Here is a 23,261-nt window from a genome sequence, read left to right as displayed (position 1 = left end):
ATTTTTCGTATTAAATATTATTCTCCTTACTCAGTAGTTTAGCATAGCATTGATCATCAATCGCAGCATTTTTTTTAAATTAGAAAGAACTGGACTGGTACCTGAAGCGTAAGACTGCTCATCTTACCTTCATGTAACTAAAATGATCAAGATTCGCTACGATTGGTGTACGAATGCAGTGCCCTATGCATCATTAGGTGCGGAAAGGGAATGATGATGATGATTTTTAAAATGTTTTGTATTTTTGAAATTACTTAGCATGTGCCGTCTCGAGTTCTCTTCCTCTTCATCTCGATGAGTTCTTCTGATTCGTCAGTTGACTGACCGTAAACCAGAAATCTATGACAACTGTCTTATCATTGGTTGATTCGGAAGAACTGTAGTCCTTAAAATATAGCTTGATTAGAATGACAGTTGTCAGCAAAAGTGACGACATAACTTTGTAGTGACGTATAAGGAGTGATTTATATTGACACACGAAAAATCATTCGTATCTGGCATGATAATTTATTTTTTAATACAATGCTTGACATATAAATCAACATAATTATATAAAATCAGCCTTAAAACTAAAATAAACCTAATTATTAACGACGTTCTTACAAGGTTAAATCATTTTGCAGATTTGTTAGAGATGGGACAAATTAATCAATGTAAATCAATCAAATAAAAAATAATTAATTTGATGTTGTTCATGAAAAAATTATAAATGTCTTATTTTTAGAAATATTTTTGAATAATTATCTTAAACACACTATAATAGGCTTATTTTTGCGTTTTTATATCAATTTTCGGAAACAGAGTTTCATATTTGCGAGAGATTTGATCAGTACATGGTCAGTGATTAGTGCTTTCCCGTCACTAGTCACATTAGTTTGGCAGCTGTCATTTTGATCAAGCTTTATTTTAAGGACTTATAGTGACGTCATGCAAAATAGTTTGTTTTTATTAAAATGATTTTTTTCATACATTTTCATGAAACTTTGCCACACAATTTAATGCTCTAATTTTTATCTCGCGTAATAATACATTTTTTGTGTCCAATTTCCCGTAGGGCTGAACTTTCTCATTGACAATGTATCATACACGATATATATTTTTTTTGAAGTGTAATAATTTTTCATTTCAGCAATTAATATTCTTCAATCGACCCGCTTCAAACTACTTTGCAAATTTCACCCATCTCTTTGAAAGTTCTATAAATTTAATGAATGTATTAAAAAACATTGACACATCAAAAACAAAAGACAAATACTCACTTTGGGACGAAACTTGGTTGAACAAGTTCAGGCATATTGGATCCACTCTCATTGCTAATAACGCTACCAAAAATATAACCAAAAACGATTTACTAAACAGTTCCTATGTTACGGACGGCCTAAATATAATGTACCTTGGAAAAATATCTCATATTATATACGAGGTCTCGTACAGTTTAAAGGAAATCGTTGCAAACGGTTCTGAAGAAATTCGCAATGGTCTAGATAAAAAAGATGTCAAGTTGTTTTTGGGCATTTTAAACAGAAAAACGAGAGATGTTGCGGAATTTTTAGTTTACGCTATTACTGAGAATTTGAGAAGTATCGATGATCATCGAAACTTTGACTTGGTGAAAAGTATCGATTTGATTTGCAGAAATGAGTCTACGCATACCAAAGAAGTTATGTGGATGAAAACTAATCCTAAGAATATTCAGCAGTTTTGCAAGACTAGTTATGAAAAATATATTCGGTTGGTTGAATCATCTGTCAACCGTACGAATTTTAATGAGATTATTAGAGATTTTATAGAGCACCTTATCAGTATGGAACAGTATTATAATTCTGACGTCAGTTTAGAAAAACGGGACTGGAGATATATTTTGATTGACTTTCTAAAACTTAACAGGTAAGAATTTTAGTATGTTGTTGGTATTTTATAAATTTTCAATCTGCAAAATTTATGTTGAAGCTAAACATTATAAAAATATTTTTTATGGTCTGAATATCAAGAGTTGCATTTTCTCTTCTGAAAACTTTTCTAACCTTCAATGCTTTGAGTTTGTAGCAAGGACTGGGATTATATCTCCTAGAACACAGGTTCTCAAACTAATTTGACCCACTGCCCCCTTTTCAGAAGAAAAATTACTCAATGCCCCTCTATACATTTACTTTTTAAAATTTAAAATTTTCACTAAGCAGAAAAATGCAAAGGAAGAGCCTGATGTTTTGCCATAAATTATATATTTAGCTTTATTTTACAATAAATATCTTGTAAGATTATTATCTCATTGACCCCTTTTTGCTTCAAATCCCCTCATATTTTCTCCAGGGCCAGCATTTTCAACACTCCCAGGGGGGTAAATATGCCCCTTCAGGGACTTAGGTCTTAGAGGGATTATAAAAACAACATTGTTTTGATTCCTTTCTTCCCTTGATTTTTAGTTATTTCCCCTTCTTAAAGCTTATATAATTCTGTTGACATGTCTATTAAAAAGTATCATTTTGATTCCGTCTTGTGGTTTCCAGTTCAATGCCAGCTCAGCAACTGAAATCAACTCTGGAATATTCTCGGGAGTTGGGTATCCGTGGGTTTTTGCATTACCAGCAGAGCCGCATCCTGTACCTCTCCATCGCTCTGGACTTCCTGTCGGGACGGGACTGGTGGGTCAGTCTCAGGGCGCAGCACCACGGAGCATACTCCGACTTGATGATGGAAACCCTGGAGAAAAGCCCCGATATCTTGGACGATATTGTCACCAACATGGCCAAATTAAAGGTAAAAGTTATGACACAGGATATCACAATCCTCTATCTCGCATTTGACAGGCGCTGTGGCGTATATAAAACCGGTTTCACAGGTTCTATTCTTACCAATTTTTGGCCATTTCAGACTCATATATGGTTTTTGACAGACAAAAAATTAATAAGACGCGTTTTAGTGTGATCGGTGAATTTTAAAGATTATTCCAGAGCGAAAATGACAAATACTCGCTCACACCTCGTGGCTTGTTTGCGACTTTTGACAAAAAACCAGATCACATTGATTTCCAGCCACCATAATCTCCAAACTTGCCCCTCTGCGACTTTTTCCTGTTCCAATCGATGAAGAGGACTATGAAATGATGATTTTCGTGACCATAGAGGAAACAAAGACCGAATTGCTGATGGAACTGAAGGCCATCCCAAGTGCGTTCAAGAAATGTTTTGAGAATTGGAAAAAAACGCTCGCATAAGTGTATTACCGATAGTGATTTCATTAATGGGGACAATATTCATATTGAGGAATAAATAAAGATTTTTTTTAAATATACAGGAATTGCTTTTACCAAAATTTTGTGTATTTTGCTCGTGTGTTTTCTCAATATTTATGTATTATTTAATTTTAACTTTATTTGTTTATGTTTTATTTCCAGATAGTTCGTCTCGTGAGAGATATAAAGCTGAACAGTACGGAGCAGCTGTGTGCCCTCAATATCTCCGAATACATTCCCGATGCCACGGGTCAGCTGAGGAAGCTGCAGACTTCCCTCTGCCAGTTCAACCAATCTGTCTTGTTTTCCGAAGTCCTCCCACTCCGACTTGCTGGAATGGTATACTTTTAATGTCTTCTGTTTTAATATGCTAAAATACACATTTTCCTAACATTTTAATAACATTTTGTAAAATGTTTGACCACAAAGTTAATACTTTAAATTTTAATAATAAAATACAAATACACACAAAAACACCTGTACACTTACTCTCATACAAATACACCTTTATATATATATATGCATGCACACATTTAAAAATGTACCATAATTTAATATGTATGATTTTTATTTAGAAAGTTTGCTGGTCTGTCTTTAAATCTTACCTTTATTATGTAATTTAATCATTTTTGACTATATGTTTCTGTAGAATAATTCATATTTAAGATTACTTTTGCTTCACCCATTTCTTGAGTTTTTTATTAAATTGCTTTGCAGAAATTACAAAGTTCGTCAGACATTAAGTTTAAAATGTCTTTCAGATTTACGACGAGGACCTAGAAATCCACGACGAAGTCAACCTAACAGCACTCAACAAGAACGTTGAAGATTTTCAGTCCAAATTGTCAGTTTTCCTCGAGTCTGGAGTCAAGACAACCAAATTACCGAGTTGGATAACTCCCCGACATCGGGACAACTTTAACACCTTCGACATCCGCGTGTCTAATGAGTCCACCAACATCGACTTTGCCTTTCTTCTGCTCAATAATATTGTGGATGCTTCTACCCTTTTCCTGAATACCACGTAAGTCATATTTTAAGTATTTTTGAACATGAGTATTTGAAAAATTATTATCAAGATATTTATTTTATCTATTGAATTGTCAATAAATTTAGTATATATATATAGGTATATCAATAAAATAAAATAAATAAAACAACTTTGTTTTTAATCACTAATTTATTTAACAAATTACAACAGGGGTGGAGAATACCTTAAATAAGGGAATGTGGAAGTCAAGGCATTTACAGGGCTTATGACCTGTCATTGGCTGGTTTAAGTGGCCACTTTACACACTGTGTAACATTCACCATTTTGCCTATGTTTGAACATCCATATTTCTTCAATTCTTCCATCTGTTAATTTTAGTGAAGTTAAAGAGCTGAAACCTTTATTGTTGTGAAGAGATTCACCTGACTGAATTATTTCACATACTAGGCAACGCCTGAAAACAATTTTTCAATTTTTAAACTTCTTCTTGGACCAGTTGGTTTCATTACAATATTTGAGTTTGTCCAAATGTTCATAGACAAAAGACAGGATTTCACCCCCTCGGGGGTCATTAAGATTAACAAATTACAACAGGGATGGAGAATACCTTAAATAAGGGAATATGGAAGTCAAGGCATTTAGAGGGCTTATGACCTGTCATTGGCTGGTTTAAGTGACTAATTTATTTATTGTTCCACCTACCGGTTTCAAAGCTAAACAAGCTTCTTTCTAAAGTCTTTTTTTCTTGAAAAGATGGTTATTTGAGCTGCATACGTTCGAAACTAGACAATATTAATAGCTTTAAAACTGGTCGGTGGAAAAAAAAAAAAAATAGGTGTTAAAAACAAAGTTGTTTTATTTATTTTATTATAATAACAAACAAATAACCAAAAAGTTAGTACTTCAAATAGAAAGTTTATATATCTATATCAGTTACACCCATATTTTCTTTGCTTCTTGTCAGTTATGTTTCATTATTTAGATGTGTGTTTTGATTACTCACCGACCAGAACACATATGTCGCTGGCCGTGTAATTTTGAGGTTTCGGTGTGGATTTTCAAAATCGCCAAAATTAAATCATAACGATAATAATACGATACATAAAAAAAATATTTGATTTGGCTTGGTATGATAGTCTTTTTCATAACAAATAAAAAAATAAATAAACCACTGAACTCCCTCATTGTACATAAAGTTAAATGATATAATGATATATTTAAATTGAAAACATTATTGCAGGCACTCTTCGGTGTCTTCAGCCCTGACTCCGTGGGTGAAGCAGGTCAACCTTCAGCTCATCAAGGCCGAGGACTACGCTACTCTCATCTGCGAACTCCCCTCAATGTCCCTGGAAGACTTGCACTCTGACTTGCTAGAGAACTTCCACTGGGACCTGGCCCTTAGTGAGGTATGTAACCAGCCATGTAACCTGGTGGTCCGTGTCGCGGTTTAATGGTCAGCGTATTTGCCTACAAAGGTCTTGAGCTCAATTCCTGACAAGGTTGATTTAAAAAGTGTTTTTGTACTGGAATATTTCACAATCCCTGGGAGAGATTACAATCGGAAGATACCGAAGCCACACATTCACTATGACGTTATAGTTGAAGATAAATTCTTCCGAGCGATTACTTCTCAGAAGTATTTTCCCTCTGTAGCAATAGATTTCAATCATGATAGGGAGTGAAATTCAGCCTCGTCTACAAACATTCGGATATATTCAAAGTATTTTCAATCTAATTGTGTATTACTGTTTCTATATATTGTTTACAGATAGTGTCCCGGAGAAATTACACGTGGATGGAATTAAATAAATCTCTGGGTCAGCTGCTGGACATAGTACAGCATTACTCCCAGGACTCTCTGCGAGGGAAAATGGACAGAGTATCGCAGTGTCTCCTTAACTCCACGCTCAGCCAGCCCATGAACAAGGCAGCCATGTAAGTACAAGCCTTAACTTACGAGGGCTGTTCGATAATTTTGTAGAATGACACATAGATGGCGTTGATAAGTCTGCAATTATTTTTTCAGTTTGTAGAACTTTCATATGAACACATGCAAAATGTCATTTATGTGTCAATTCATTTGTTCTTTACAAATCAGGTAGTGTCGCCATATCAGTGTATTTTTTACTGTGGAAAATATCGCACAGTGATTGAATTCTTATTTTTGTAAGGTGTAAGTACAAAACAAATTCATGAACGATTATTAGAAGTGTTTAAGGACTCTTTACCTTTGCTTGCAACAGTTCACAACTGGGTGGCTGAATTTGTGGTCGTACAAGCCTTGAAGATGATCCACACACTGGACGTCCAAAAACTGCCACAACACCAGAAATCATTTGAAAAGTTCATAATATGGTTTTCAACGATCGACGATTAAAAGTGAAAAATAAAACTTATTTCATGCCAAACATAACGGTTTTTCATTACTATTCTAAAAAATGTGCCAATGACCATAGCCTCACCTCATGGTTTTATAGGTTAATTGTGTATGAACTTTATCAGTACAAATTTACAAGTTATACCTGGAAGAAAGCCATGCAGTCTGGGAGATCGATTCGGAGAAAATGTGATGAGCGAATGAAACAGTTGTCTGGATCGCGCCGGAAATGTCAAATCGGTGTTGTCGATTGATGAACATTTCCAGTGTTGCCAGTCGATAGCGATCACTAAGTCGCAATCTGATCCTCCACAGGACCCACATGGTCGTCTACTGGGAGCATAAAAAATACCATTGACGACAAGTCATCTCTTGGTGACACTGAATATGCCACTGACCGCAAGTGTCATATAGAGATGTTGGAGAAAGTCCAGAGAAGAGCAACTAAAATAGTCGTTTCTCTAAGAAATAACTCGAAGAGGACCGCATAAGGGAGCTTAGGTTAAGTTCACTGGAAGAGCGGAGGAAGCTTGGTGACTCGATTGAAACGTTCAAAATCTTAACTGAGCAATATAATGTACCCAAGTTGAAATCAATGTTCCCTATGAATGAAAACCGCCATCTCAGAGGTCATTTATTGAAATTAAACACTGCCTCCTTCTCATCCAACCCCGGGAAGAACTTCCTGACAAACCGAGTTGTGGAGAAATGGAATGGCCTCCCCGAGAAAGTGATTGGTGCTAGTTCAGTGAATGTTAACTAGATGCACACAGCAATGTATAATGTTTAATAAGTATGTACACTTGATATACACGCATAAGCTTAATAGCTGCTAGTGTATTATTAATATTAATAATAATAAAAATAATGATGATATGCTTTTTAAATATTGTTGCGTATGTATGTGTCTACAGATTTACATTTGATGAAATATTTTGTATGGATGTTTTTATATTTTACAATTGTTCTCATTAAAATCTCATTTTCACAGGTACACAGCTCTCGGGTCTCGCATTATGAAGCTTATAAGAGCTATGGTGCCCCATTTCCGGGAAGTAAATGGGTTCCCGGAAAGTCCGGCTATAAAGGGACTCTATACAGAACTACAGGAGACTGTCCCAGTACTGGTCGCATTGGATACAGTCGTATCAAATAAGACTCGCTTGGAAAAGGAACTATATGAAGCAACCAAGCTACAACATGTCTTGGAAAAATTGACTGAAATGACGATTGATCTCAATAAGGTATATTGTAATGTTTACTTCATTGTTTTTGTTGCTTTTCAATCTTCTTGTAATGTTTCCAAAATTATTTTACATTATTTTCATTTTTAATTATATATGTATGTTCCGTTTTTTTTTACATTTTGAATCAAACTGATAACAGCTTTCATTTTTTTGCAGCTATCTACATCAAACTATAATATTTATGATAGTTCTAAACCAGACTTTGATAGTAATATGCTTCCTAATTCTTCAGAACAATATGAAATTACTCAAATAATTATCAAAAACTTGGATCAAGATTATATCAGGACAAATGTGAGTATTTATTATTTCAATTTATTTCAACAGAGAGGGAAAAAGTTTTTTAGAAGGGAATATGGAAGTCTAGGCATTTACAGGGCTTATGACCTGTCATTGGCTGGTTTAAGTGGCCACTGTAACATTCACCATTCTGCCCGTGTTTGAACATCCACACTTCCCCAACTCTTCCATCTGTTGACTTTTGTGAAGTGAAAGAGCTGAAACCTTTATCACGTGGGTGAGATTCATTCGGCTGAACTAAATCACCTACTAGGCAACGCCTGAAAACAATTTTCCAATTTTTATACTTCTTCTTTTACCAGGTAGTAATTCAACAATGTTTGATTATGTCCAAATGCTTGCAGACTGGCTGGATAATGTAAAGTGGCCACTTTAACCAGCCAATGACAGGTCATAAGCCCTGACATCAAACATTTATTATTTCACTTATTTTTTAAATTAGACATGGCAGGCATTAGTTATAGTAAAACCTCGTTTCTACATTCCTCAATTTAACATTTTCCACACTGAAATGTTCAAGCCCATTTCTCTTCATACATTCTTATACAAATATTCTCCCCAATTACCGTTTTTTTACATTTTTCATCACCTGGTGTTACGTTAAAAAATATTCGGAATTTATTTGATGCGTCAAAAATGACAAAATTATGTCGTATAAACAGTGCAGCGATTCGCGCGCCACTATGAATGAAGAATAAAAGCTTAAGGGCAGGTAAACAACTAACAAAGGGTAAATTATTGTCGTAAACTAAATTCAAAGCAGGGGTGCAATCATGAATCTTCTCTATTCCCTAGAGAGTGGTTAATTTGGGGATATTTATTTTTCCATGCGGCTAATTATTGTTTTATTATAATGGCCACACTGATGATTAAATGTCAAAGAATATGAATACGTGAAATCAAACATGATGATTTTCATTTAGAACATTATTGCGACCTTCAGCGTTACCTAAAACTTTAATTAGGTTGAATTCATCAAACCGTATTAGTTTTATTTCAGTTTTTGAAGGAGTTTTATACACCATTTGACGTTTGATCATCAGTGACCATTATATGAAGCAAAAATTAGCCGCGTGGAAAAAATAAATATCCCCAAATTAACCACTCTCTAGGGGATCGAGAAGATTCATAATTGCACCCCAGGTGCAGTGTAATTGACCCTTTTGTTCAAGTGTCTTCCTTTAGGGTTAGTTTTAATTTTAACTAAAACATATTGACATGTTACAAATCGTGACGCGCAGATGACAAACGTTTAGGAACAATAAAGTCTTCATATCAATAAATTGCGACTCATAAAGTTTAAAAAAGTGAAATAGAAATATTGAAGGTTATAAAAAAGATGGTTTAAAAAGTTGTCATAAAAGTGTGAAACAATTTTGCTGCAATCTATGTGACAGTTAACAAATTACAACAGGGATGGAGAATACCTTAAATAAGGGAATATGGAAGTCTAGGCATTTACAGGGCTTATGACCTGTTATTGGCTGGTTTAAGTGGCCACTTTACACACTGTGTAACATTCACCATTTTTCCTATGTTTGAACATCCAAATTTCTTCAAGTGAAATAATTCAGTCAGATGAATCTCTTCACACCAATAAAGGTTTCAGCTCTTTAACTTCACTAAAATCAACAAATGGAAGAATTAGCCCTGTAAATGCCTAGACTTCCATATTCCCCTATTTAAGGTATTCTCCATCCCTGTTGTAATTTGTTAATCCTAATGACTCCTGAGGGGGTGAAATCCAGTCTTGTCTACGAACATTTGGAAAAACTCAAATATTGTATGTGACAGTTGTTTTTAGTGCTGCCATGGAAAATAAATGATACAATGTAAATAAAATTTCTGAACATTTAGGGAAAAAATGTTTTATGTATTTTATGCAAATTCTAAATTTTATTTTCTCGCTGAACATATTATATTTGACTTCAGTTGAAAGACCTTCGCGAGAAGTCGTTTTGGTCCCTGAGTTGGCTGCAGGACATCATTCAGTCTGTAGAGGAGGTTATGCTGCACGGTGCACAGCTCCTGCAAGTGCTCAGTGATCTCCCGTGGTCAGGGCTGGCCCGGGGAGACCCCATACCTGTTATAGATTTGTTGCTGCACCTCCTACAGGATGACTTTGTGTCTGCCGTCTTCTTCAGGTTAGTTTGAACATCTTGCAAATTGATATTTTTATTATTGGAATGATATGAAAGCATAGGAAGGAAGATTTATCGGTTTGAGTTGTGAATATTTCGTATTAGAATGGAATTATTAAAATGGAATCCACTTAATTAAATTTGTCTGACATTTGTCTTTTGGTCTCCATTCTACAGGACTCATATTGACCATATCGAGTCTGTCCAACACCATTTTCTAAGAAAAGTGGCATGGTTGCTCGGATTAAAAAGGGGTAATTATTCTTATTTTGAAATAGAGCAATCTCTTCAGCTGTCTTCATTAGAGAGACGTAGAACTGAGATGGACCTTATATGCATTTTCAAAATACTTAATGCTTTAAGTGATGTCCCATCTCTGTTGCGATCAATTTCTTTTCATGTTCCCAACCGTGTCACCAGAAGTCAAAATCTGCTATTTATAAAATCTTCTAAGAGCAACTTAGGTTTTTATGCCCCAATGTCCAGAATGTGTAGATTAGTCAATTCATCACACGACTTGGAATTCTTTGGGATAGATCTTCCGGCTTTTCGTAGATCTCTTCGCGACTAAACAGTGTGGGATGAAATTGGATTGGCATGGTTTAGCTCGAAGTCATAGGTCTCTCGTTTTTTTAAATATATTGTATATAATTATTGTTTTGCCCTTGTTTGTCTTTGCTAAATAGTTTTATGTTCTTTTTGTTCAGTTTCACTTTAACAACATACATAACACCATATATATTATACAGAACAAAAACATAATTAAAAATACATGGCACAATAACATATGAAAGGACAAACAATGAAAAACATTTGAAGCAAGCTGTATTTAGTGTGGTTATCATTTTGTTTTTATACAGATTGGAGGCCATAATTGCAGAACTTCACCCATTATTGGAGGGTCTAAATATTGAACATGATTTAGTAAGACTATCGCGTGGAATAAAGTCCATCACTACATTTCGAAATGAAATTGAATCTTCAATAGATCTTAAATGTGAGTAGTCTCATGTAATTTTGTCTCAAACATTTAAGTTTGTAAGTGAATTCTTGATGGAAGTTCATTATAATTTATTATAGAAATAAAAGACGAGTGATACACAAATTTGGAATATCCAGTGACCGGTTTTATCGCTTTCGCGACATCTTCGAGACTGGTATCTTTATTAAGGAGTTCAATGTATTTATACAAAACAGAGGTAAGGATAGAGAATTCAAAATTATATGAAAGTAAATTAAATAAAACTATTTTTATCTTAACGACCATTAACAAATTTTTTTCGGGTTAACTAATGAGTTTATATAATGCTATTTTAATGAGTTTAAGTATCGTATATATAAATTTTTTATTTTTAGTGTACCATCCTTCGTGAGTGTGATTTTTGTCAATTATGATTTCTGAAAAACAAAGGGTAAAAAGTAATTAGTAAAAATATATTACAATGGGTAAAGTAATGGAGAATGCACTTGTGTTATCTGTTCATTAAGTAATTCTATATCGGGTTTATTTTTTAATCTATTAATTTAGAGAATTTCTAGTTTGTCAAGTTTATGGCCTTTAGGTGCAATATAATTATTTTTACATTAGTTTTTAAATAAAAGGAATGTTTATTTTCTATTAAATGATTGTCAAAATTTTAATTATCTTAATTATTAGACCATGATTGTATATGATCTTTCATGCGTGTTTTAAAGGTTGTTTGTATAAAAAAATTGAACTCCTTAATATACATACCAGTCTCGAAGATGTCACGAAAGCGATGAAACCGGTCACTGAATTTTCAAAATTTGTGGATAAAGGTATCACTCGTCTTTTATTTCTATAATTAATTTTGTCTCAGTTGATTTTACAATTGGAATTTGAGATTGCATTTTGCATATGTGTTTTTATAATTTTAGTTGAAATCACAAGGCTGTTCCGAGACTTAGATGATCTGAAGATGCAACTACAAAACAAAACTGGACTTTCTAAATTACTCTTGGACGAATTGCAAAATGGCACATTGGATTTCGGGGCTGTAAGTCAAATATTAATCGATATAACAACTCATACGAATACACAACAGTGTATTCATTAAAACCTGCTTGATTAAGCAGTTCCTTACCATATGGTGCATAGCCACTGCGTATCTTGATGATGTTTTTCTATATGAAGATAAGATGATGAATCTTACCCTTCAGATGCCAGGGGTGCAATTATGAATCTTCTCTATCACCTTGAGAGTGGTTAATTTAGGGATATTTATTTTTTCCACGCGGCTAATTTTTGCTTCATATAATGGCCTCACTGATGATTAAATGTCAAATGGTGTATAAAACTTCTTCAAAAAACGGAAATAAACTAATAAGGTTTGGTCAATTCAATCTAATTAAGTGTTTTGGATACTGCTTAAGGTCGCAATAATGTTCTAAATGAAAATCATCATGTTTGATTTCACGTGTTCATATTTTTTGACATTTAATCATCAGTGTTGCCATATATGAAGCAAAATTAGCCGCATGGAAAAATAAAGATCCCCAAATTAACCACTCTCTGGAATATAGAAGATAAACACTTTTTTAAATAATACGGAATGATAAATACAGGTCTGTGTGAAAAAGTCCGTCTTTTAGTGTTGTAGTTGGTGCACTCACCTACCATGCTCGAGGTCCTGGGTTCGATTCCTAAGAGAGTTGACATAAAATGTTTGTTTATAAGGTGGTTTTATAATGTACTAAAGCATACCTTCCAATAGAAGGTCGAGATACTTTACCAATGCGGTGCCCTTTGCACCATCAAGTGCGGAAAAGGTTTGATGATGATGGTAATGACATGTCTACTATGTTGGGAATCGAAGCAATACCTCTTGTATGATCATTTAACGACAATGTGGACAGATTTTTAGCTGTTACATAATAATAATAATAATTATTATTATTAATATTAATATTAATAATAATAATAATAATACACTAGCAGTTATTAAGCTTATGCGTGTATATCAAGTGTACATACTTATTAAACATTATAAATTGCTGTGTGCATCTAGTTAACATTAACCAAACTAGCACCAATCACTTTCTCGGGAAGGCCATTCCATTTCTCCACAACTCGGTTTGTCAGGAAGTTCTTCCTGGGGTTGGATGAGAAGGAGGCAGTGTTTAGTTTCAATAAATGACCTCTGAGATGGCGGTTTTCATTAATAGTAAACATCGATTTTAACTTGAGTACGTTATATTGCTCAGTTATGATTTTGAACGTTTCAATCGAGTCACCACGCGGCCTCCGCTCTTCCAGTGAACTTAACCCAAGCTCCCTTAAGCGGTCCGCGTATGATTTATTTTTTAGAGAAACTATAATTTTAGTTGCTTTTCTCTGGACTTTCTCCAACAACTCTATGTATTTTAATGTATACTTTTCATTTATTGTAGGTTCTGAAGCCAGAGAGTGGTGTGAAGCATATCGGAGACATTGTATGCGGTCCGCGTTTGGCTAAATTGGTCCAGTTCAACTCTACAAGAATAAGTCTCTCTTCTGTTTCTAAGCAGATGTGTACCATCACCAATGCGCAAGTCAAGCACATGGCCGTTGTTCTCATGCAAAAACTCAACTTTTCATACGTATTTGACATTGTAAGTTCACATCACCTTTTAATACCATGGGGCTGATTATCTGCCTCAAGGTTTTCATACACGTTTTTGTGTTCAATTGTAGCTTAGAGATTAAGGGTTCTTTCAGGGATTTTTCATAAACTTGTGAATTGAACTCAACGAGTATGAACTAATATTTTTTCCCTTGAGATCTTGTGGCTAGACGCTTCAGTAGAAGAACATGTGGCTGCGTTGGCCGTAAACTGTTAAGAATATAAAGATTCAAAGAAGTCTCTTCTCACCAGGGAACGGGTTTAGACATGATTAATTATATTGAGAGGTTAATCTTTTTTTTACATTAAAACTAAAAAAATATTAAAATGAATGAAATGAAAATCAGTATAATGTCATGCAAAAGACTCAGAATAGGGACACGAGGACAGGAGGACATGAAGACAAATGTGGCAGGTATTCAAAGATTCAACATATCGTCGACCGCAATCCATCACCGCGTATTTAACATCACCGCTTGAGTCATCCAGATATGCCATTCAACAATAAAAAATATATTCATTGAAACCAAAAATCAATAATTTTACTGAACACACATTTAAAAGAACATTTTAATCTCTTTTCTAAAGTGGTCAAATTTGCCTTATGCGGTGATGGATTTCCGCCAACGACATCTTGTTTCCAAAATATCTTCGTCCCACGTATTTTTTAGTGCCTTCAGCTCTTTTGTTGTCTGGAGTTTTAATCTTTGCATTTTACCCCCAAGTATTGCCCGCAATTTTTTTCAGGTTTTCATTAAGAAAGGCATTGTTTTTGTTCAGGTAATAAAAGCAACGGTGCAGCAAGTGATGTCCGCCTCCAACTTGAGCGAAGAAGAGGGCACCAGGATCTTCCAGGTCCTCGGGAAGGCCACGGCCCTGCTGCCGACCTTTGAGGAAGTGTTCCAGAATATCTCCTACATTGTACAGCGGGAGCCTCTACTCCAGACCTTGCAGAAATCCGGGGGAGTGTCTCACTTGATTGCTAGTAAGAAAAGTATTTTCAAGCATTGCTTATACACTGGACTCCCATTTTATACGGTGGTTACTTCATATTTATCATATTATGAATGAAATGCCTCGGGTACTTTTTATATAAACAATTTTTTTGTTTTTTTACAATATGCATAAGAGGTAAACCAGAGTATTAAAAAAATAAAGGATATTACATAGCAATGAAATACATATTACCAGTAAAAATAGTAAACGGAAAAATCCCACAGCCTGTTCGTGGGTATACAAGAAATGTTTATGAATTTTTTCTTCTATAATAAATTGACAGGTATAATATTTTTATGTAACATAAGAAAGAGAAAAGAAAATATTATGTAAAAGATTAGTAGGTACTATTTTATTTTGTAGTAATTAAAAAAGGAAATAAAAAATCTAAAAAAACATAATAATATTCCTTAAGGGCAACAAAATATATCATAGAAAAAAAGAATTAATATCTTCAGTTTGAATCCAGGATAGTGCGTGTTTTTTAAAAGAAGGAAAATTGTCATGTCTACAAAGATTTGGACAAACTCAAAATATTGTCAATAAATCCACCTGGTCCATGAAGAAGTATAGAAATTGAAAAAAAAATATTTTCAGGCGTTGCCTAGTATGCAGGTGAAATAATTCAATTAGATGAATCTCACCCGCATAAATAAAGGTTTCAGCTCTTTAACTTCACAAACATCAACAGATGAAAGAATTGAAGGAATATAGATGTTCAAATATGGGCAGAATGGTGAATGTTACACAGTGTGTAAAGTGGCCACTTACACCAGCCATTGACAGGTCATAAGCCCTGTAGACTTCTATATTACCTTCTCTTAAATGTTCTTTATCTCTGTTGTAATATGTTAAAATAATTTTTCATTAAATTTCCTAAAACATGATAATTTTTTTTTGAATGATAGACGAACTGAACGCTATATTCATTTTCTCTAGGTGATGACTTCTTAGTAGATGCTGGTAACTTGGTGTGTGGGAAGCCATTTTACACCAACGTCAATAGATTCTATACGGCCATTACTGAACTGAAAGATAATAATGAAGGGCCTACCAAGGAGCAGCTGGATTCCTTGCCGAGTAAGTTATACAATGAGCAATACTTATTATCTGATCTTCCATTTCTTAAATAGAGTTATTTTCTTTTCTAACGGAGATTGAATAAGTTCTCGCTGTTTCCCGACCGATGGTGTTATCTTACTATTTTTACATCGGGCAATACTACAGCCAACTTCATCGTGAAGCTCACCATTGGATTAGGCTTGATATGAGAGTATATGTTATTCTGCCGAAGTATAAACAGCATAATTTTTCGTAGCGTTAAACATGTCGACTTTTGTGCCAAAAATAAGTATTTGTGGAGAATTTTACTGTCTTATTTTTTAAAATAAATCTGCAGCTGAAGCACATAGAATTCTTTTGGAGACTTACAGTGACCATGCTCTGTCGGAACATCACTGAACATCATCATCATCATCATCATCATCTCTGCTCTGCACCATGATCAGCTAGGTGTAGTGTATTATGAGCTCCTCAAACCGTCACGGGAGATCGCTATCAACTACAATTGATGCGTTTGAGCCGAGTATTGAATGAAAAACGAGCGCAATACAAGCCGGCCTCGTGGTGTAATGGTCAGCGCATTTGCTTACCATTCAAGAGGTCTCGGGTTCGATTCCCGACATGGTGATATGAAATATTTATTCAAAAGGATGTTTTCACAATAGAATATTTCATAGTCCCTGGACCTAAAGCGTTAGACTGATCATCTTACCTTTATGTAACAAAAATGATCAAGATACGCTGCGATTGGTGTACCAATGCAGTGCCCTATGCACCATTAGGTGCGAAAAGGGAATTGATTTACAAGGAGAGGCACGACAAAGTAATTTTACAGCATGACAACGCTCGGCCACATGTTGCAAGGTCAGTCAAAACATACTTAGAAACGCTCAAACGGGAAGTCCTACCCCACCTCCTGTTCACAGGACATTTCTCCATCCAATTATAACTTATTTCGACTGATGACTTGTGGTCTGACTGAGCAGCACTTCCGTTTTTATGAAGATGCCAAAAAAATGGCTCGATTCATGGATAACATCAAGAGAGGAGTCAATCTTTCGAGGTGGTATTTGTATACCGCCAGAAAGACGGGAGAAAGTAGTACATTTCTCCTTCCAATTATAACTTATTTCGACTGATGACTTGTGGTCTGACTGGGCAGCACTTCCGTTTTTATGAAGATGCCAAAAAAATGGCTCGATTCATGGATAACATCAAGAGAGGAGTCAATCTTTCGAGGTGGTATTTGTATACCGCCAGAAAGACGGGAGAAAGTAGTACATTTCTCCTTCCAATTATAACTTATTTCGACTGATGACTTGTGGTCTGACTGGGCAGCACTTCCGTTTTTATGAAGATGCCAAAAAAATGGCTCGATTCATGGATAACATCAAGAGAGGAGTCAATCTTTCGAGGTGGTATTTGTATACCGCCAGAAAGACGGGAGAAAGTAGTACATTTCTCCTTCCAATTATAACTTATTTCGACTGATGACTTGTGGTCTGACTGGGCAGCACTTCCGTTTTTATGAAGATGCCAAAAAAATGGCTCGATTCATGGATAACATCAAGAGAGGAGTCAATCTTTCGAGGTGGTATTTGTATACCGCCAGAAAGACGGGAGAAAGTAGTACATTTCTCCTTCCAATTATAACTTATTTCGACTGATGACTTGTGGTCTGACTGGGCAGCACTTCCGTTTTTATGAAGATGCCAAAAAAATGGCTCGATTCATGGATAACATCAAGAGAGGAGTCAATCTTTCGAGGTGGTATTTGTATACCGCCAGAAAGACGGGAGAAAGTAGTACATTTCTCCTTCCAATTATAACTTATTTCGACTGATGACTTGTGGTCTGACTGGGCAGCACTTCCGTTTTTATGAAGATGCCAAAAAAATGGCTCGATTCATGGATAACATCAAGAGAGGAGTCAATCTTTCGAGGTGGTATTTGTATACCGCCAGAAAGACGGGAGAAAGTAGTCACATGTACAACACTTTCAATGATTCTTATTCTTATTCTTAGTGTTGGGGGTCAGTGCTATGCAAGCTCCTGACGTCACTGCCACCTGTGAAGATCTATTGTGATGGGTCCCCGTGAATAGTTCTCGCCCTTCAAGCCCAGGTCTATAAAAGAGCCTGGCTTCTGTGTGGAAGGCGAGAGTTTACATTTAGCTAAATCTCCTCCTCCAAGCCCAGGCCCTTAAGTATCGGGCTATTAGGTAGGGGGCGAGCTCTTTAACATCCTCAGGTTTAACCAGTGGTCCCCCGTGGATGAGGCTTCTTTTATGATGTAAAGCATCAGTCTACACCTAGAAGTTTCGTAAAGGTTTATTCTCATAAGGTGTTTGTTCAATCTGCAGTGCCCTGGGCGGGCTCTAGTGATAACCCTCACTTGATTTCGCCTGAGCTTTATTAGGTCAAAAGCAAAACTCACTTTCATGATATGTTCTTTACTAATTTAAAAAATAAGCATTTATTTTCACCTTTCACAAAAAATAGCGAAAACTTATTCAAGTCCCCAATATTTTAAGTAGGTATTATTTACTGTGTGCTTATTTATTTTGAAATGTTTTTGTTTACAATTTATGTATCTATTTTTTTTTTCTAGCTGACTACTGTCGAGACCTGCAGAAGGAAATTGTTAGGATGCCCGGTGGAAAGATTTTGTGGAGTTACGCCAAGCCTCTTCTTATGGGAAAAATCTTATACACTCCAAACACTGCCAGCTCCAAAGAAATCATTATGGCCGTAAGTGTATTTTATCGAGGGAGGCAAATTGGGTTTTTCTGGGTTGTTGTGCCGTGTTTCATTTGAATTCTTTCCAAAAGTTGATTGCATTGCCGGTGTCCAACGTTGAGGGGGTCCAAAAGCCCACTATTTATCCCCAGATGTTACTCCTCGGAGACTCTTTCAGTTGTACGTAGAGGAAAGTTAACAAAATTATTCCTAAGGTATACGAACTCTATGCTGATTAATAAGTGAGGAGGAGAATGTATGAACAGAGGCCAACATGTCCTTACTCTGCGAATCTCCTAAATGCCTTTTTTGATTTATATTCGGAATCGAAATACAGTGGAATCCGCTTATTGTGATCACTACGGGACCTGTAACCTTGCCTTTTTTGGAGTTAATCAACTCGTGTATATGGTCTTGGCAAAATTGGATGCCCTATATTGGCTATCACGATGAATAATTCTCGAAGTACCTTGCATTTCTGTGTTAGCTGGTGGAGCTTCAATTTCTTTGAATGAGAATTAGATTGTTGGACCCTTATATTTAGAAAGTTTTTAACAATATGATAATTTCGTAGGAATTCTTAAGAATTTTAGTATGAAAATATATCAATGTAAAGACAACCGTATTCCCTTGTCCTAAATATAGTTTTTTGCAATACACGGGCAATGCACATAACATCTTTAGTTTATTAATATAGTCGCACTCCTTTAGACAATACGCGCTGTAAGCAAAAAGCATATTTATATTAATGTACTTAAGTGAATTTGGAGTATATTAATATCGGTTAGGCGGAAAGTAAACGAGCCTCAAATGTGAAGAGATGACAGACTCGCCGGATGTCACAGTGTGAGCAAGTTTTGACCTTGGGGGAATGTTTTGCCATAATTTGTTCAAACGATGGGTCTGTTCTTTATGGTGCCTCGTAGATGAAGTAAGAGGAAGGGGAGTGTTAGCGTATCTACTCTTGTGTTAGTCGCCTTTAGTCGCTCCCACGTGTTTTGGCATTGAGTACATATGTACCCAGTAATGAATAACTTCATAATTTTATCAAAACTCAAAAACACATTTTATTTATTTATACTTTTACATTGTTTGTATTCTTTTTTTTATACAGAATAATGTTCCCTCCTGGGGTATCCCGTGCCGAGGGAAACATTTTACAAAATGTGAAACATGCCTTAAATTAGCTATTTAACAAAGTTAACATAATAATAACAATAAAAAACGTAATTAATCCAATAAACCTAATTATCATTAACATAATAAACAATATGAACTAAAATAATCATAAAAAACATCACCAATTTATATAGACCAATAGAAAAAAATTTATAAACAGTACACACATTTGACCTATTTGGCTTGATCCACTCATCGATCCATCTGCAACCCACCTCCACTATCCATTTCTTAATAGCAATTTTATATTGTGTGAACTTACTAATTGTCCTTATGGATAATGGAAGTAGATTTTACACTTTAACCAAGTAGTAGGCCAATCCTCTTTGACCGAAGGTTGTATTTATTTTTTATTTTTTTTGCATCATCAGGGTGGAGTATCTAGTAACTCTTGTATTTGTAACGGAAGGTAGAGAATAATGTTAACGTGCGTATAGTAACAGAGCTTTTACATAAAGTTGTTTTTTTAATTTAGTGACTTACTATAGGTAACCAATATTGATTATTAAAGTCTAGCAGTATTGGAGTACAAAATATATTCTAGCCCAACTAGAAATTGTCACTGCCAATTGCACAATAACCAATCAAAAAATCTTAGCACCTGAATGTCCGTGAAAAATTAAGATTTAAAAAAAATTCTAACTATGTTATTTTTTTACATTTCAGGCAAATTCAACCTTCTCTGAAGTGAGCCAGTTGACATCTTTGGTAAAACAATTATCCGATGCATTTTCATCTCTGGATGAGATAATTCTCCACAAGGAGAGCCTCAGCACGATGCAGATCCTGGCGGAAACTCCCTTCATCCAATCCACCTTGAATAAAGTCACATCTGATGGACCTCCACTGAACTTAACTAATATCAACTTGGATGGACTTCTATCGCAGTTTGGTGATACGGAGGTATACTGTAGACCTTGTCTTGTGATATCTTATTATTGTAGATAAATTTTGACTTCCCATTGTATTACAGGCTCAGATGACAGAAGAAAAATCCTTTGACCACACGCATCGTAATAATTGTTTTTCAATAATGCTTTTCCTTTTTAGAAAATGAAGAATATGGTTTCCACAATGTCCCAAATGACTGACTGCATCAGCTTGAACAGATTTGTTCCCGTAGAAACTGAAAACATACTAGTGCAAAATGCAGCTAGGCTAGCTGTTGTGAACGAATTCTTAGCAGGTTGGTTTTGATTACAATTTCAATACAATTCATAACTTTAATACAGCGTCAGCATGGATAATTTCATGTTCCGATAAATAGGACTAACCTGCTGATGGTTATGCCTGTTGGTAAGACTACCGCTTTACTGAACAACATCGCTCTGGATGTTGATCTGTTCCATGTATCCGAAGGGGTTTTCCAGAGCAGGATTCTCCTACTACTTTGACAAGAGTCTCATTTATGTATCTTTTATTTTTACAATATGTATGTCTTGCACAATAAGTTTTTCTGGGTTATTATGCCGTGTGTCGTTCGTACTCTCTACCGACGTTTCTTGAATGTATGTCTTGAATCTTAGTTTGTAATGTGTATATTATTTTAAATAAATTAATTGAATTGAACCTGATATTTGTTTACAAACTGTGCTGATCTCACTATTATATTAAATATACAAATACTTATAAAGATAAGAACTGTTCATTATTACTTTGTTCTGTTTATTTGTAGGTATTGTTTTTATGGAGAGCAAAGAACGCAGTGTACACGGGAAAATGTCTACAAATATCGAGTACAAAATCAGGATGGATATTGATAACGTTCCTTCTACAAGTCGTATCAAGAATCAGTAAGTTAATGAAAACCATCATTTAGTATCTTCGTATTTAAATTGATTTCTGTAATTGCAAATATTATAATATGTAGCCCGAGCTGTTATTTTAAACCTTGTTTTGCTTTATTTTATGAGGTTAGGTTCATGATATGATATAATATGAATAACTTCCTAGAGGGGGAAATCCAGTCAGTCGGCAAGCATTTGGACATACTCAAAACTTTATTAAATCTTTCTAATTTAACACTGTGGTTTTTTTTTATCAACAGTCACTGAAATATAAGATTTTTTCATTAAATAAACAATTTAAATATAATAAAAGCAGCAGTTAGGTTAGGTTAGGTTAGTATGAAACTAGTTATAAAACCTTTGTAATTTATTTATACAAAGATACGTATAACGAAAAAACATATCCCTAACTCTATGAGGCCAACCAGAGATAATGTAGAACTATAGGCCAACAGCCTTGTGACATATTGTGTTTATGACATATTTTAACTTTCCATGATATTTTCAAACTACAAAAAAGTGGTTCCAAAATTGAAATATTTGGGTTAATAAATTATTTATTATTTATTATTCAGGACTTATTTTTCTTCATACATTCTAATACAAATATTCCTCCCAATTGACGTTTTTTACATTTTTCATCACCCCTTGTTGCATGCTTAAAAATTTTTGGAATTCATTTGATGTGTCAAAAAGCCAAAATTATGTCGTAATAATAATGCCACGGCCCGCGCGCTACCGGGTATGCCACGCGAATGAAGAATAAAAACAGGTAAACTACTAATAAAGGATAAATTATGGTCTTAATCTAAATTCAAAGCAGGTGCAATGTAATTGACCTTCTTGTTTAAGTGTCTTCCTTTAGGGTTAGTCTTAGTTTTAATTTGAACAAAAATGTCATATTGACTTGTACAAATCATGATACGCAGTTGACAAACGTTCAAAAACAATAAAGTTTTAATATAATTAAATTGCGATGTGTAAAACATAACAATAGAAATATTTAAGGTTATGAAAAAGATTGTTTAAAAAGTGGTCATAAAAGTGTAAATTTTTTTGCCGCGATCTACATGACAGTTGTTTTTAGTGATGCCATAGAAAAAAAGTGATACCATGTAAATTAACTTTTCCAACATTTAGGGGAACAATTATTGTATGTTATTTTATGCAAATTAAAAATTCTATTTTCGTTTATTTTTTATTTACACAAAAAATAATTTTAACATGCTGTTTTTAAATCAAATAAAAAAACAGATTATATAATATTTTTTGAAAAAATATAATTTTTTTTTAGTGAAATCCTTGAAAATGGGTAAAAAAAATGTTGATAATTTCCGCTTATTAGCGTTTTTACAATTTTTCGGGAAGTATATGTACACTATAGTGTAGCAAATCAATTTGATTTTTATGTAACTCCTATGTTTTCCATACATTTTTTATTTTCTCACTTTAGTGTTTTCCTCAGTTTTACACTTTTTTTCGTGCTCCCTTGAAAAATGTAAAAAGGGGGTTTTACTTTATTTAATATATAATTTCCCAAATATCTGAATTTTGGGGGCCATTTTCAATGAGTTGTAAATAAAAT

General features: G+C 34.6%; 1 protein-coding gene across 1 annotated transcript in view; it reads left to right on the top strand.

Annotated features, from left to right (window-relative positions):
- The window catches only part of LOC148274128 (uncharacterized), a 91,791-nt gene that overhangs the window by 42,662 nt on the left and 25,868 nt on the right, over positions 1-23,261 (top strand). Inside the window, exons 22-39 of the mRNA XM_088237586.1 lie at positions 1,130-1,887; positions 2,508-2,757; positions 3,395-3,571; positions 3,994-4,256; positions 5,464-5,632; positions 5,995-6,161; positions 7,595-7,847; positions 8,007-8,144; positions 10,083-10,294; positions 11,152-11,288; positions 12,191-12,309; positions 13,703-13,903; positions 14,695-14,899; positions 15,850-15,990; positions 18,583-18,722; positions 20,556-20,792; positions 20,940-21,075; positions 21,565-21,682. Of these exons, the coding sequence (XP_088093712.1) occupies positions 1,130-1,887; positions 2,508-2,757; positions 3,395-3,571; positions 3,994-4,256; positions 5,464-5,632; positions 5,995-6,161; positions 7,595-7,847; positions 8,007-8,144; positions 10,083-10,294; positions 11,152-11,288; positions 12,191-12,309; positions 13,703-13,903; positions 14,695-14,899; positions 15,850-15,990; positions 18,583-18,722; positions 20,556-20,792; positions 20,940-21,075; positions 21,565-21,682 (3,821 nt within the window). The remainder of the gene's footprint in view (positions 1-1,129; positions 1,888-2,507; positions 2,758-3,394; positions 3,572-3,993; positions 4,257-5,463; positions 5,633-5,994; positions 6,162-7,594; positions 7,848-8,006; positions 8,145-10,082; positions 10,295-11,151; positions 11,289-12,190; positions 12,310-13,702; positions 13,904-14,694; positions 14,900-15,849; positions 15,991-18,582; positions 18,723-20,555; positions 20,793-20,939; positions 21,076-21,564; positions 21,683-23,261) is intronic.

Source organism: Micrasema longulum, unplaced genomic scaffold (assembly GCF_059751315.1).
Source record: "Micrasema longulum isolate JH-2025_06_02 unplaced genomic scaffold, ASM5975131v1 h1tg001747l, whole genome shotgun sequence".
Lineage (NCBI taxonomy): Eukaryota > Metazoa > Arthropoda > Insecta > Trichoptera > Brachycentridae > Micrasema > Micrasema longulum.
The sequence above is the reverse complement of the archived record's forward strand: the minus strand, read 5'-3'. Positions and strand labels throughout refer to the sequence as shown.